Source organism: Budorcas taxicolor, chromosome 17, assembly GCF_023091745.1.
Source record: "Budorcas taxicolor isolate Tak-1 chromosome 17, Takin1.1, whole genome shotgun sequence".
Taxonomy (NCBI): Eukaryota; Metazoa; Chordata; class Mammalia; order Artiodactyla; family Bovidae; genus Budorcas; species Budorcas taxicolor.
In genome coordinates this window covers 53,532,172-53,546,543 of record NC_068926.1, presented here as the reverse complement: position 1 = coordinate 53,546,543, position 14,372 = coordinate 53,532,172, and the positions used below count along the sequence as shown (strand labels likewise).

At 50.5% G+C, this 14,372-nt stretch overlaps 1 protein-coding gene across 1 annotated transcript; it reads right to left on the bottom strand.

Moving 5' to 3' along the window:
• Positions 1-2,064: 2,064 nt before the first annotated feature.
• On the bottom strand, positions 2,065-13,435 carry HPD (4-hydroxyphenylpyruvate dioxygenase). Its single transcript, XM_052654456.1, has 14 exons — positions 13,430-13,435; positions 13,311-13,337; positions 12,729-12,791; positions 12,288-12,392; positions 11,497-11,539; positions 11,222-11,304; positions 9,786-9,875; positions 8,171-8,274; positions 7,445-7,522; positions 6,051-6,213; positions 5,834-5,905; positions 4,305-4,427; positions 2,251-2,367; positions 2,065-2,175 (listed from the first exon to the last, which is right to left on the bottom strand). Exons 1-14 carry the CDS (start codon positions 13,433-13,435, stop codon positions 2,065-2,067), a joined length of 1,185 nt encoding a protein of 394 aa, XP_052510416.1.
• Positions 13,436-14,372: the final 937 nt, after the last annotated feature.

Genomic DNA, 14,372 nt, shown 5'->3' with positions numbered 1-14,372 from the left:
AGAGAAGCCACCGAAATGAGAAGCCCACCCACTGCAATGAAGAGTAGCCCCTGCTTGCTGCAACTAGAGAAAACCCTCACAAAGTAACAAAGACCCAGTACAGCCAAAAAGAAAAAACCTGCCTGGTTATCCAAGTAAAACCAGAATCTTAGAATTTGTATGTGAAATATCCCGATCTTCTGAAATGTTGACTTGAATTTGTTGAAACCAGGCAGATGATATAAAATACATCTGTGAGCCAGCTTTGGCCCATGAGCCACCAGTTGGCAACCTCCTGTGTCACAGAATTTTCCTTCTTTGCATAAACCACGGGGAAACGGGGAGTGTATTTTTAACCAGCAGCACAGGCCTGGGAGCTGCCATTGTTCCTCGGGTTTCTCACTGCTGTTCTTTTCATTCCTGAATTCATAATTCTAGAAGCCCGATTTTCTATAACCTGACCCCCCCCCCAAAAAAAGTCATCCCAACTCCTTCATTATATCAACTCCAATGTTTTTCCTTACACCAGCTTGTAGTTTTGATCTGACTCCTCCTCAGGGGGGGCTGTCAAGCATCAGAAGCAGAAGAGATCCTATTTGCCCCCATCTTCTTTTCTCTGGTTTTGAAGAAAAATTTCCTTCCAAGTGTTTTAGGACCAGTAGCTCCTTTCCCAACTGAATCATTATTTTGCAAGGGCCATTCATTGACACCTGAGTATGAACCAGCCTCTTTCCAAATGGAATGCACACTAGGAGCAGGGCTCGGGGGAATGGGGCTGCATTTGGGAGTGGGGTTGGGGGCACTAGGGTCTGCCTTTCTGAGTGTGTGCTCAGTTGCTGTGTTGTGTCTGACTCTTTGAGATCCCATGGACTGTAGTCGGCCAAGCTTCTCTGTCCATGGGATTTTCCTGGCAAGAATACTGGAGTGGGTTGCCATTTCCTCCTCCAGGGGATCCTCCTTACCCAGGGATCAAACCCTCGTCTGTTGCATCAGCAGGTGGATTCTTCATCACTGAGGGTAGAGGGCAGAAGCTGAAGGGCTCAGATCCCTCCTACCGGCTCTCACATCAGGAGCCAAGTCCCGTGGTTGAGCAAGTATGATTCCCCCAGGTCCTTTAGCTAACACCTCTCTGTCCAGAAGTTTGGGCTTAGGGCAGCAAATTTGAAGACAGTACATCCTTAGAGATCATAACGCCATCGGACAGGATGCTGCCAAGCGATGTCAAACCTTAAGGTCTTTACCCTTGCTGTACCTTTCTCCTGGGATGCTCTTTCCCCAGATTTTCCCATGGCTGCTTCCCAAATATCACCTCCCAGAGAGCCCTTCCCTCGATAGAAATTGGCCCTCCCTCCGACCCTTACCTCTACACAAGCTCATCGCTCGCTTTATTTTCTTTTTGGCTCTTAGGAATAATGTTGCTATGATCCTTTGGGTATGAATTTTTGTGTGGACAAGTTTTAATTCTCTTGGGTAGATACCCAGGAGTCAAATTGTTGGGTCATATGGTAACTCGACTATTAACTTTCGGAAGAACTCTCCGAAAGAACTCTTCGGAAGAACTTCAGCATTTACCACAAAAAGATATTGTCTGTGTTTTCCTTTAGAGTGTAAGCCCTCTTCACCCTTTGGTTCCATAACTCCCCTCCAACCTACTTGGTCCTACTTAGCACAGGGTTGCACCAGGCACCTCCGAAGCTTCCCCAGCCTCTGAACTGGTGAAGCGGACGCCTCCTACAGCGCTGCCGCCTTGAGCTCCCCCTGGCGGCCGAAGGACGTCACTGCTCCAGCCCGACACAAACGCGTGGACACTGCCTTGGACTCTGCTTTGCTTTATACCCGAGGACAGGAGAGGCAGAGGCCCCAAAGAAGGGGCATGGTAAGTAGTGGGCGGAACCTTTAGTGTGTGTGGGAGGGATCCAGGAGTCGGGTAGTGGGCGGGGCCTAAAAGGGCGTGGTCGCTAAGGAGGGCTCCCATCAGCTCCAGCGGAGTGGGCGGAGCACAGGGCGAGGGGGCGTGGTCCCCTGCGCCCCGCTCTCGAAGGTGGGCGGGCGGGGCCTCGGTGGCTCTTGCGGGACCTGAGGCTCCTACATGCTGGACACATTCCCGTTGGGCTCCATGTCGGTGAGGTTGCCTCGCAGGTCCTGCTCCTCCTCGAAGGCCTTGAACAGTGAGTTGAAGTTGCCGGCTCCAAAACCCTGGAGTGCGAGAAAGGAGATGAGCTGCGAGGCCCAGAAAGCCACCCGCGGAGGACAGGCGGTCCTTAGTGGTACCTGGTGATTGTGGCGCTGAATGACTTCCAGGAAGAGCGTGGGCCGGTCCTGCATGGGTTTGGTGAAAATCTGCAGGAGGTAGCCTTTCTCGTCGTAGTCCACCAGGATCTTCAGCTCCTAGGTAGGAGGCAGGGGACTAGGTAAGGGGCAGTCTGGCCCCGCCCCAGCCTGAAATGGTGGGATTCTTAGAAAGGCCATGGGGGTTCCTGCACCCCCAAAGCCAAGAAAAGACCATTTTCTGCAGCAGTTCCAGACACTTCCAAATAGATCCCCCAACTGTCCTCTTAGCACCTCCCCACTTCAGTGCCTGTGTCAGCCACCTAAGGCTGGTGTGGACCACCCAAGTACCACCCACACAGCTCTCCAGTGCTTCTACTTTTGTCTCCTTACAATCCGTCTTCCACACAGACAGAAATCTTTTAGAAATCACATCATTTCATTCCCCTGTTTCCATTCAGCAATGGAAACTAGAACTCTCCTATGTGGCTGCTGGGAATGTAAAATGGTACAGCTGCTGTGGAAAACAGTCTGAGAGTTCTTCCGAAAGTTAATAGTCGAGTTACCATATGACCCAGCAATTTGACTCCTGGGTATCTACCCAAGAGAATTAAAACTTGTCCACACAAAAACTCATACCCAAAGGATCATGGCAACATTATTCCTAAGAGCCAAAAAGTAGAAACAAATATCTGTCAGTGGATGAATGGATAAGCAAAATGTGGGCTCTTCATCCAATGGAATATTATTCAGTTTTATAAAAAGGAACGCAGTACTGACACAGGTGTCATGGATGAACCTTGAAAACTTTATGTTGAGTGAAAGAAGTCAGTCACAAAAGGTTACATAGTATATGATTCTATTTATATACATGTTTAGAAGAAAACAACTCTATAGAGACAGAAATCAGTGATTGCCTAGGGCTAGGGGTGAGGAGAAGGTAGATGGAGAGATTGGGAGGTGGTGGCTAAGAAGTCTGAGGTCTCTTTGAAAGTGATGAAAACGTTCCAAAATTGATTTTGATGATTGTTGCATAATATAGTGAATAGCCAAAAACCACTGAATTGTGTTTTTTTTAAAAAAATGACATGTTCTGTGACTTATATATCAATAAAGTTGTTAAAAATAAAGCCAAGAAAACCTCCAAAAAAAAAAAAAAAAGAAAAACCAAACCCAAACCTCCAGTGGTTTCTGACCGCAGAAGAAAAAATCCAGACTCCTAAATAGCCTACCAGAGGAATTGGCTCCTGTCTGCCTCTGTGACCTGGGCCACTCTTCAAACATTTCCTTTCATCCACTGTGGCCCTCTTTCTGTTCTTAAATACTCAGAGCTTGCTGCTGCCTCAGGGCCTTTGCACTTGCTATCTCCTCTGCCAGGACTGTTCTTTCTTTAGACCTTCATGCAGCCAACTGCCTCTCATCATCTAGATCAGGGTTCCCCAACCTCTGGGATCTATGCCCGATGATCTGAGATGGAGGTGATATAATGATAATTAAAAAAGTGCACAATAAATATGATGTGTTTGAATCATTCCCAAATCATTTCCTCCCATCCCTGCTCTATGGAAAGATTGTCTTCCATGAAACTAGTCTCTGGTGCCAAAAAGGTTGGGGGGCATTGAATTAGATTTCACTGAAATGTCACCTCCTCAGAGAGGCCTTCCCTGACTGCCTCCTATGTAGTAGCCCCAGGTCACTCTCTGTCACAGTCAGTTTAAGCACCAGCTCTCTCTCTCTCTAATGGTGTTTGTATTACTTATTTGTTTGTTGTCTGTCTCCTCACTAGAATGCAAGTTCATGATGGCAGGGCCCTGGTCTGCTCTCCTCCCTCTCCCCCACATCGCAGAGCCTGATGCCAGGGTTAGACGACATTTGTGAGGTAAGATGGAACTCAGGGCTTGTTCTCCTTGGCTGACCCAGGATCGGGCTCTAAACCTCACCTCTGCTGCTGCTACTGCTAAGTCGCTTCAGTCGTGTCCGACTCTGTGCAACCCCACAGATGGCAGCCCACCAGGCTCCACCATCCCTGGGATTCTCCAGGCAAGAACAAACCTTACCTCTAGTATATCAATATTCTCTTTCACCCGGATCTTGGCCGACTTGAGCTTCTCCCGCAGTTGTTTGTAGTATGTAGATGGAACAGCCAAAAACTCCACGCCTCTCTCTCTCAAGTGGCGAATCTGTCTCAGAGCAGGGTCAAGGTCAGTCCTTCTCTCTCCATGCTCAACACCACCAGCCAGGTAGAAGTGCTGAGCCAGGGTCCCTTTCCCAGCCCCATCAACTGCTAAGATGCGATGTGACCTCATCCCCTTCCACCTCTGAGCCTTGTGCGTCTCATGAGAAGAACTGCAATCACTAATACTTAATGGAACCTCACGATGTGCCTGTCTCAGCTTCCCCAGTGGCTCAGTGACAAGGAATCCGCCTGCAATGCAGGAGACCTGAATTTGATCCCTGGGTTAGGAAGATCCCCTGGAGGAGGGCACAGCATCCCTCTCCAGTATTCTTGCCTGGAGAATCCCGTGGACAGAGGAGCCTCGTGGGCTAAAGCCCATGGGTCACAAAGAGTTAGACACGACTAAAGCGACTGCGCACACACACATGCATGTGCCTGTCTCAAGCACTTTCTATGTACTGTCTCCTTATGCTGATGCAGTGATCTTCGGAGACATTTGGCTGATTATTCTCCCCATTTCATAGCTGGGAAAACTGAGGCCTTGAAAGATTAAGTATCTATTCTCAACATAGGAGCCAGGGGGGTTTATTAAAATACTAGTCAACTTGTGTCACTCGTCTTCTTACCCCACCGTGGTGTCTCAGAGTCAAATTCAAAGTCCTCACCATCTGCCCTGACTCCTACCTTGTGACCTCATTCCTGACCCCTCTCTCCTTTGTTCATTCTGTGCCAGCTGTTCTTTTTTTCTTTTTAATCTTTATGTCACACCAAATGGCGTGTGGGATCTTAGTTCCCCAACTGGGAATCGAACCCATGCCCTCTGTGTTGGCAGCACAGAGTCTTAACCACTGGATCACCAGGGAGTTCCCTCAATAAGCATCTATTGAGCAAATGAAAAAAATGAATGAAATGAAGTTGCCATGGTCATGCAGTGAATTCTTGGTCGCGCTGGGACTGAATGGTACAGGCCAGGCTCTTGTCCACTTGGTCACCCAACCTCCCCAGAGGCTGGAGCCATGGACTCAGGACACTTAATTTGACTGAAAGGACCTACTGGATCCTGTGACTCAATATCCTCATTTTCAAGTTGAGACAACTGAAGCCCAGAGAGGAAGTTGAATCCCTGGAGACACACAGCAAGTCACAGGTAGGACCGGGTCTAGATCCAGGCGTCCTGTTACTCTGGCACTTGCTTCTTCTGTAGCAGAGAGACAGAACTCTCTGGGGGTGGCAGTGTGCCTACACATGAGTGGCAGGAGCCTGCAAGGGAACCCCATCAGCTGTCTGGGCTGGTGAAGGGGACCCAGGACTGCCACTTGCCACCCCCATCCCTGGCCCCTGACTCAGTTTGCAGAGTTTGGCTCTGGAGCTGAATGGGAGGTGAATTAGGACCAGGAATGGGCTTCTCACTGCTGTGATGATGTCTTTGGTCTTGAGAGCAATGTGCTGGACCCCAGCGCCCCCGTTATAGTCCACATATTCCTGCAGGAGGGAAGCAAGGAAACCATTGTCAGGGGCTCCAGCCGAGAGCCTCAGCTGCGAGAGCCTCAGCTGTGAGAGCCCTCACGCCTCTTCCCCACTTCCGTCTTTCCCAGCCAAGGTCCCCGGGGTGGGAGACAGAACTCACCTGGATCTGGGACTTCTTCTTGCCTGGTGCTGGCTCATTAATGGGCATCTTGATGGATTCCTCATAATTGGCCACCACGATGGACCGCAGAGAGCTGTACTCCGTGTGCACCTGCGTGTCGTCCACGGACCAGAAACGGTGGAACTGCAAGTTCTTCAGGTACCTGCAGGGTTCCCGGAAGGGCCCGCCAGCTCTGAGTGCTGGCCTCAGACTGGCCCTCTGCCCCTACTCCACCTTCCAGAATTTGCTCCCTGAGCAGGCATCAAAAAGGGAACTGCCTTTCCCATCACACACATCATGGATTTTAGGACAGTGTTCCTTTGGGTGGAAGTAAAACATCTGGTAACAAGACCGGTACACATGATGACACACCAACAGATGGAGAAACTTTTTTTTAAAAGCATCATTTATTTATTTTATTTAAAAAATTTTTATGTTTTAAAAAGAAATGATTTTTATTTTTAGAAAATGATTTTTTAAACATAATTTTAGTTTTAAAAAATAATGCTTAGGTTTTAGGCTACTTTGTGCACATGTGGGATCTTAGTTCTCTGCACGCGTGTGTGTGCTCAGTTGCTTCAGTTGTGTCTGACTCTTTGTGACCCTATGGACTGTAGCCTGCCAGGCTCCTCTGTCCATGGGATTTCCCAGGCAAGAATACTGGAGTGAGTTGCCATGCCCTCCTTCAGGGGATCTTCCTGACCCAGGGATCAAGCCCCCATCTCCTGTAGCTCCTGCCTTACAGGTGGATTCTTTACTGCTGAGCCATTAGGGAAGCCCCTTAGTTTCCCATCTGTCAAACCTGTGCCCACTTGTGCAATGGAAGCGTGGAATCTTAAGCGCTGAACCACCAGGTAAGTCCCTGCAGGTCCTTTTGAGAAGGGCTACTTGCTTCTGATTTGCACCCATGAGCTCTTTGGGTAGTGGTAGCCTTCCTCCACTGACTTATTGGAAAAGACGCTGATGCTGGGAAAGATTGAAGGCAGATGGAGAAGAGGGCAACAAAGGATGAGATGTTTGGAAGGCATCACGGATTCATTGGACATGAAATTGTGCAAGCTTCGGGGGATGGTGAGGGACAGAGAAGCCTGGTGTGCTGCAGTCCATGGGGTTGGGAAGAGTTGGACATGACTTGGTGACTGAGCAACAACAAAACCTTCCTTCAAGCCTCCCTGAACTGTGACACCCCCAGTGCTGATTCTCCAAGGGTTCCTGGAGGGAGGGTTGGTGGGTCACTTTGGGCCTTAAATCATCAGATCTCCATGGTGACAATTTTACAGAGAACAGATGAACCAGCGACCTCAGGCTAACCTCCCCCGTCTTGTGCTCTATTTCCTGATAAGACGGGAGTGGTCCTGTCACAGGTGTGGGAAGGGCTTGGGCCAGGAACTCACCATTCAGAGGCAGACACCATCTCTTGATCAGGCTGGTTTCCCACAATGTGATCGATTATCTCGAGACTGCAGTTGGGCCTGGAGAGGGAAACAGTGGGTGAGGAGAAGGCTACTCCCTAAATCTCCTTCTCCCTACCCCTCAATAACAATAACTGCTCACCAATCCATAGCACTTACTATAGACACTTTATTTGGAACCACTCACATACTATTACTAGCCCCATTTTACAGATAAAGAGACTGAGGCTTAGAAAAATAACTTGTTGGGACTCCTGGTGGTCCAGTGGTTAAGAATTCGCCTGCCAATGAAAGGGATGCAGATTCGATCCCTGTTGGGGAACTACGATCCCACATGCAGCCGGGCAGCTAAGCCTGTGTGCCACAGCTACTGAGCCTGCGTGCTCTGGAGCCTGTGAGCCACAACTAGAGAAGCCCACGTGCTGCAGTGGAGACCCAGCACAGCCGAAAAGAGAAAAGTAACTTGCCAAGGTTAAATAGCTGGGAAGTAACAGCTGAGATTTGAACTAAGGCAGTTGTGTTCCTGCCTTAGAGCATAGGCGAAGAGTCTATGCTTAGAGCCTATGCTCTACGCGTCTATGCTGCCTCTTCAAGCCAATCCTGGGGGACCTTCAGGGGCTCCCCCAGCAGGTCCCAAGATGCTCTGCCCGCCCTGCATGGATGAAAGGGCCTTGCTTTCCACCCTCCCCTGTTCCAAGGGGCACTCACAGCTTGGAAAGTTGGGGGTCCATGAATGCTGGTGCCTCGAATCCAGGCAGGAACTGGCCAGTATAGTTCATCTTCTCCACCAGAGTGTGTGTCGTGTCCCCATACTGTGGGTGGCAAACAGCCTGAGGTCCCATCCCTGCTGAACTCAGGCCACACTGCATGGCGCCAACACAGCCCTGGGCTCCAGCCCAGACCTGGCCCTAACTCCAAGTGTGATTTTGAGCAAGTCACTTCCCCTTCTGAAACGAACTGCAATTTGACATTTGGGAATTTGACAGTCTCCCCACAGGACCAGAAGCTCTGTGGGGGTTGGGATGACGTCTTGCTCATGATACTGTCCTAGTTCATCATAGGTGCTCAATACAAATACGTTGTCTGAATGAAGAATGATGAGGGCATTGGATCTAATTATATGGAAGGATCCTTTCAATCACTCTAACAATCTTTGCATGTGTGTGTCCTGCGTCGCTTTAGTCGTGTCCGACTCTTCACGACCCTATGGACTGTAGCCTCCCAGCCTCTTCTGTCGATGGGATTCTCCAGGCAAGAATACTGGAGTGGGTTGCCATGCCGTCCTCCAGGGAATCTTCCCCACCCAGGGATAAAACCTGCATCTCTTAAATCTCCTGCATTGGCAGGCAGATTCTTTACCACTAGCACCACGTGGGAAGACCCTAACAATCCTTGAAAGTAAAAGTGAAAGTGAAGTTGCTCAGTCATATTTGACTCTTAGCGACCCCATGGACCACAGCCTATCAGGCTCCTCTGCCCATGGGATTTTCCAGGCAGGAGTACTGGAGTGGGGTGCCATTGTCTTCTCCAAGTTGTAGTAAATCTTGAGGAGGGGGACTTCCCTGGTGGTCCAGTGATTAAGACTTCACCTTCCAATGCAGGGGGTGTGGGTTGGATCCCTGGTTGGGGAGCTAAGATCCCCTATACCTTGCAGCCAAAAGCCAAAATATAAAACAGAAGCAATATTGTAACAAATTCAATAGACTTTAAAAATGTTCCACATCAAAAAAAAAATTTTTTTTTTAAACATAAATCATGAGGAGGAAGGACCTATGATGGTCTCAGGTGCTAAACAGGCTTTGTTGGGTGTCTATGATATGCCAGTGCTATTGTGCTAAGTACTATGTGTGAATCATCTCATTTGATCCTTAAAATGACTGGAGGGAGGGATCACAGCTAAAGGAACAGGCCCAGAACTGTTAAGTAGTGTTTGGCAGGTCACACAGGTGGTCCTTGCTCATTTAAATTGACTTGCAGAGAGGTGAAGTGATTTGTCCAAAGCCACACAGCTTGCGTGTGGAGGGGCTTCCATCCCATCTCCTTCCCCAGACCCACCCATCTCCTTCCTTTGGAGCCCCTGCCTGCTGTTGCAGTCCCATGCTCTCACCCCAACTGGGGAGGAATGGAAGCCCAGAGAGGGGTGACTGGGAGCCCTCCTCAGCCTCTGGACACCAGCCAAGAATACAGGAGATCGGAGTCAAGGGAGAATGTTTGTGCTTTGAGGCAAAAGAGTGGGATGGTGTGATGGAGTCAGGGGTTAGGAAAGGAGGGTCCTGGCATCTCTGTGGGTGTAGGCGAGGTGGAGGCTCTGAAGTTAACTTACCGTCTGTAGCACAGCAAACTTCACCTTCCCAAGCTTATCTTGCTCTACCCAGGGCTCCCGCACAATCTTGGCGCCTCGTTCCCGGGCTTTCTGCAGAGGAGACGGGGTAGGGAGGCGGTCAGTGCTGGATCCTCAGGTTGCCCTTTGGCTGTCCCTGCTGAATCCTCTCTGTGTGGTCCTCTCTGTGGTCCCCACAGCCTCTTCCAGTGTTTCCAGCCCCAGGCAGGAACTCCAACCAACTTTAGCTGTTTTGACATTCATGCCTCATGCCCATTTGGCAGACTGGAAAACTGAGGCCCGGGGCTGTGGGGGAGAAACCAGGTGAGGGTGGAGGTCTGTCCTGCCTGTCCTGTGCTCACTCACTCTGTGGCCCTGCCCCTGCTCTAGTCCTCAGTTTCTTCATTAGTGAAAAAGGGTGGTTGGACAAGTCAAATACCAGCTGTCGTTTATTTATTTATTTGGCTGCATTGGGTCTTAGTTGCAACATACAGGCTCTTCTTTGTAATAGGCAGGCTCTGGAGCATGTAGGTTGCCCCATAACATGTGAGATCTGAGTTTCCAGACCGGGGATTGAATCCATGTCTGTTGCATTAGAAGGCAGAGTCTTAACCCCTGTACCACCAGGGAAGGCCCCATGCTGGCACTTACTGAACACCTACTATGTGTCAGACCCTCTGCCAGTTGCCTTACATGCATGATTCGTGTATTTATCTAGCAAAACCTCATTACTGGATGTCTATGCTTATCACATGTCAGGCATTGTTGTAAGTATTAACCTCTTAAATCCTCACAGCAGCATTACATGAAAGGCACTATTATTGTCTCTTTTATGAATGGAGTCATTCACCAAAAGATGAGGACATTGAAACACAAAGAAAGTAAGTCATTCACCTAAAGTCACACAGCAATTAAGATTCAGACGCAGTAGTCTGCCTCTGGAATCTACACTTTAAACCTCTAAACTGCCTCTTTTAAAAAAAGAATTAATTACTTTGACTACACTGGGTCTTACTTGTGGCATGTGGGAGCTAGTTCCTTGACCAGGGATCGAACCCAGGCCCCCTGCTTTGGGAGCTCGGAATCTTAGCCACCGGAACACCAGGGAAGTCCCTAAACTGCCTCTTGAACACAGTGTTTGGTACAGAATCATGCTCATGAAATGATAATTATGATCTCATTTCCTCTTTGTAATAACTCAGTGAGATGGGTGATTATTCTCATTTTACAGATGCAGAAACTAAGGCCTGGAGAGAGATTGCTTGGCTACCAAGGGGCAGATGTCACTGGAACTCAGGTATGTGTCAACCAGCACCTGGGCACATCACTCCAGCGTGGCAGTGCCCTCCAGCCCTGACCGATGGGAGGTCCCTCTGGCAGACAGAGGGCAGGCTGAGGCTCCCTGCTTTGTCTCCACACCAGCCCAGGTGCGGTCTCACCTGCACAATGTAGTCACAATCCTCCACCTCGAACGCAATGTCTTTCACTCCGTCGCCATGTTTCACCAGGTGATCGCCCATCTCTGTGGTCAGCAGGGGAGGCAGGTGATGCTGGAGTCACAGCCCCTCCCCCGTGCTCTCAGCCTTCTGGGCTCCATCTCCGTCTGGGCTCAGGCCCCCTCCCTCAACCCTAACCCACTTCTGTGTCCTTGACCCCCACCCACAATACCATGTCTCTACTCCTTGGCACCTTGAACCCTCCAAGGCCCCCTCACCTTTGTTCCAGGGGTTGAGGGCAGAGGAGAAGACGAACACGATCTAAGATGTAGAGGAGAAGGGGGATGTGACTGGTGGGGCAGGTGAACTTGTGGAGGTGTACCCCTAGCCCCCCTCTCCCTGCCCACCAGCAAGATACGCCTGGTGGGGCATTAGGACCACCTCCTCCCTGCCAGGCAGGACTCTTTTTTTTTTTGGCTATGCCATGTGGCGTATGGGATCTTAGTACCCTGACCAGGGTTCCAACCCATGCCCTTTGCAGTGGAAGCACAGAATCTTTATCCACTGGACTGCCAGGGAATTCCCGAGGACCCTTGATCCTGGGTTCCTGCCCCTTCTCTGCCTTAGTTTCCCCTCTGGCCCTGAGGGATGGGGGCTTCCCCCATGTCAGAGCCGCCTGGGGTCCCAGGATGAGCTGGTGGTCAAGCCTGCCTGTGGGGAGAGCTCCAGGGACCTACAGACCAGGGCACGGCTCAGAGTTAAAGCTCTGATGCTGGAGGCCTTTGCCCACTTTTCCTGAACATCCATGAGACCAGCATTGGGCCAGGCTGAGAAGGAGACCAAACCAAAAAGGTCCCTGTTGCACGTTGTACAAAGGTGCCCATGGGGGCTGACCTCAGCACAGGCTCCGCTAACCACACCAGGCAGCCTGGAACAGCACCCAGCCGCCTGGAGGAAGGGCCTCATGGTCTGCTGCACCCAGAGGTGCCAGAGCCACAAGGGAGCTCAGAGACCAGCAGGGGGAGAGACGGGCCTGCTGGAGCAGTGGGGGCCCAGAGTGGAGACTCACCTGCCCTTGCTTGACCACATGGCTCACCACTTCCCGGGAACCGGTCTCCAGGCCCTTGTAGGCTAGGGGCTCAAAGCCCAGCTTACTGCAGTAATACGATGCAGCCTGAATCACAGAGTTGCAGGCAGGCCTGTGAGGGGTGAGGCGCTGGCCCGCACCCCCACAGCGTGTCTGCCCCGTTGCCCCAGGTACTGTTCCTCCTGGGAAAAAAGCCTGGCTCCCTGGCCCATGCTGATTTCCCTTAAGTTCCCCGCTGGGGTCTGCAGCCTGGATTGTGTAATTAGGATCCAAAGAGTGACTGTCCTTCCAGGACACTCCCGACACTGGCCAGGATCCTCCCTCCCAGGGGCCAATCACAGACCCGGCCAGAGGCCTGCCCCTGTCCTGGAGGCCCCCTTGCCTGCCCTCTGCCCAATCCCAACACCTCGCCCCGGCTTCTACCTGCTTGGCATTGCCAACCCAGAAGGTCACAGAGTGAAAGTGGAGGAATCGGCCTCTTTCAGGCTGCAGGAGAGAAGGGGCAAGACTGAGTCCCTAGAAGTGGGTCTAGAAAAGTGTCAGTGGAGAGGGGTCCCCTAGCCCCCTCCCTTGTGCCACCCTCAATCCCAGAAGTGAGAACAAGTCGCCTCACCCCACCCCTCTGCCCTGAAGCCTTGCCAAGCCTTGAAAGAGGGTGCTCATGTAGAAACAGAGTTCCTGCGGGCTTAGGATTGGTAAGCCCCACCCACTGAGGAGGCCTGCCCAGGTTTCACAGGGTGAACAGTCTTATGTTACAGCAGCAAGGATTTCAATTAGACCTTAGAAAACTTCCAGGCACAATTAAGTGATTGGCAGGAATTTAAAAAGAGGTAAAAGTTTTTCTTAGGAAGGCAAGGTTGAGTTGGGTTCAGTCGCGATGAGGTTAGGGGAGTGCAGAAATGAACCTTCAGAATGACATATACCCACTGAAGCTATTCCTCTTCTGCTCTTTGCTGACATCCCAGGCTCCCAGGGCCCTGACCCCACATTTCCCCTCCTGCTTACCTTCTCTCCTTTGTCGCTGTAAGTCGTCTAGGAAGAAAGAAAAGAACAGTAAGACACAGACACTCGGACACAATGTGCTTATGGAAATCTCGCCACAGATCCCTACCATCAGGTAAGACCGCCATGGCCCCAGACAGGCTCTTTTTTTTTTTTTCAAGCTTAGGCTTTTTGTTTTTCTTTCTTGATTCATGTATTTTTAATCAAAGGATAATTACAATCTTGTATTGGTTTCTGCTATACATCGCCATGGATCAGCCATAGGTATACATATGTCCCCCCCTTCTTGAGCCTCCTTCCCACCTCTCACCTCCCACCCCGTCCCACCCCTCTAGGTTGTTACCCCAGGCAGGCTCTTACCATGATTGATCGTGGTCACACTTCCTGCTGAGAAGACTGGGTCTAGAGGCCAGTGGAGTACTGGACAGAAATATTTAACATGTAGCTTGCCCCACCCCTGGCCTCCTGGCCTTCCTGGGGGTGGAGCTGATCCTGGAGGCTCCTGGGCCTGGAGACCTCTAATCCAGCCACAGCCTCATTGGACAGGGTGACTCTGCGAGGCCTGGAAAGGGGGAGTGACACGCCCAAGGGCACTAGCCAGTGGGACACAGAGCCAGGCCCAGATGCCAACGGCACAACATTCTTTCCAGGACTCTTAGCTGGGGTTTCGATTTTTGCCCTCCAGAACTCAAAGCCCAGAAGCCAGGGCCAGCTTGCATGCAGAGGTGACTCCAGAATTCATAATTAAGGGGAATTTGAGGGGCATTAGGGACTGGTCCTGAAGCCCTGTTTGTATAGCAAGTGTGCATTATATTTAGGTAAAAAGGTTGCATTCCATAGTGGTTAGAGGCATGGATATGGAGGTTTGAATCCTGGAGCTGCTGTTAGTATATACTATGTGACTGGGGAAAGTTACCAAACTCCTCTAAGCTTCAGTCTCTCCATCTGTAAGATGAGAGCAATGGTAGTGTGGCAGGGCATTAAATGAGATAAACATAACACACAGTAAGATCTCTGTTAATGATGGTTATAATTGGTTATGTTTCTCTGGGGTTGGAGGAACTA

What these genes read in the sequence shown, in the direction of transcription:
- HPD (XM_052654456.1), bottom strand. An exon ending in GGGTTGGCAATGCCAAGCAG is followed by an intron (nt 12,393 to 12,728) that starts GTAGAAGCCGGG and finishes TCTGTGATTCAG; the next exon opens with GCTGCATCGTATTACTGCAG. An exon ending in ATGGTGTCTGCCTCTGAATG is followed by an intron (nt 6,214 to 7,444) that starts GTGAGTTCCTGG and finishes GGAACCCTGCAG; the next exon opens with GTACCTGAAGAACTTGCAGT.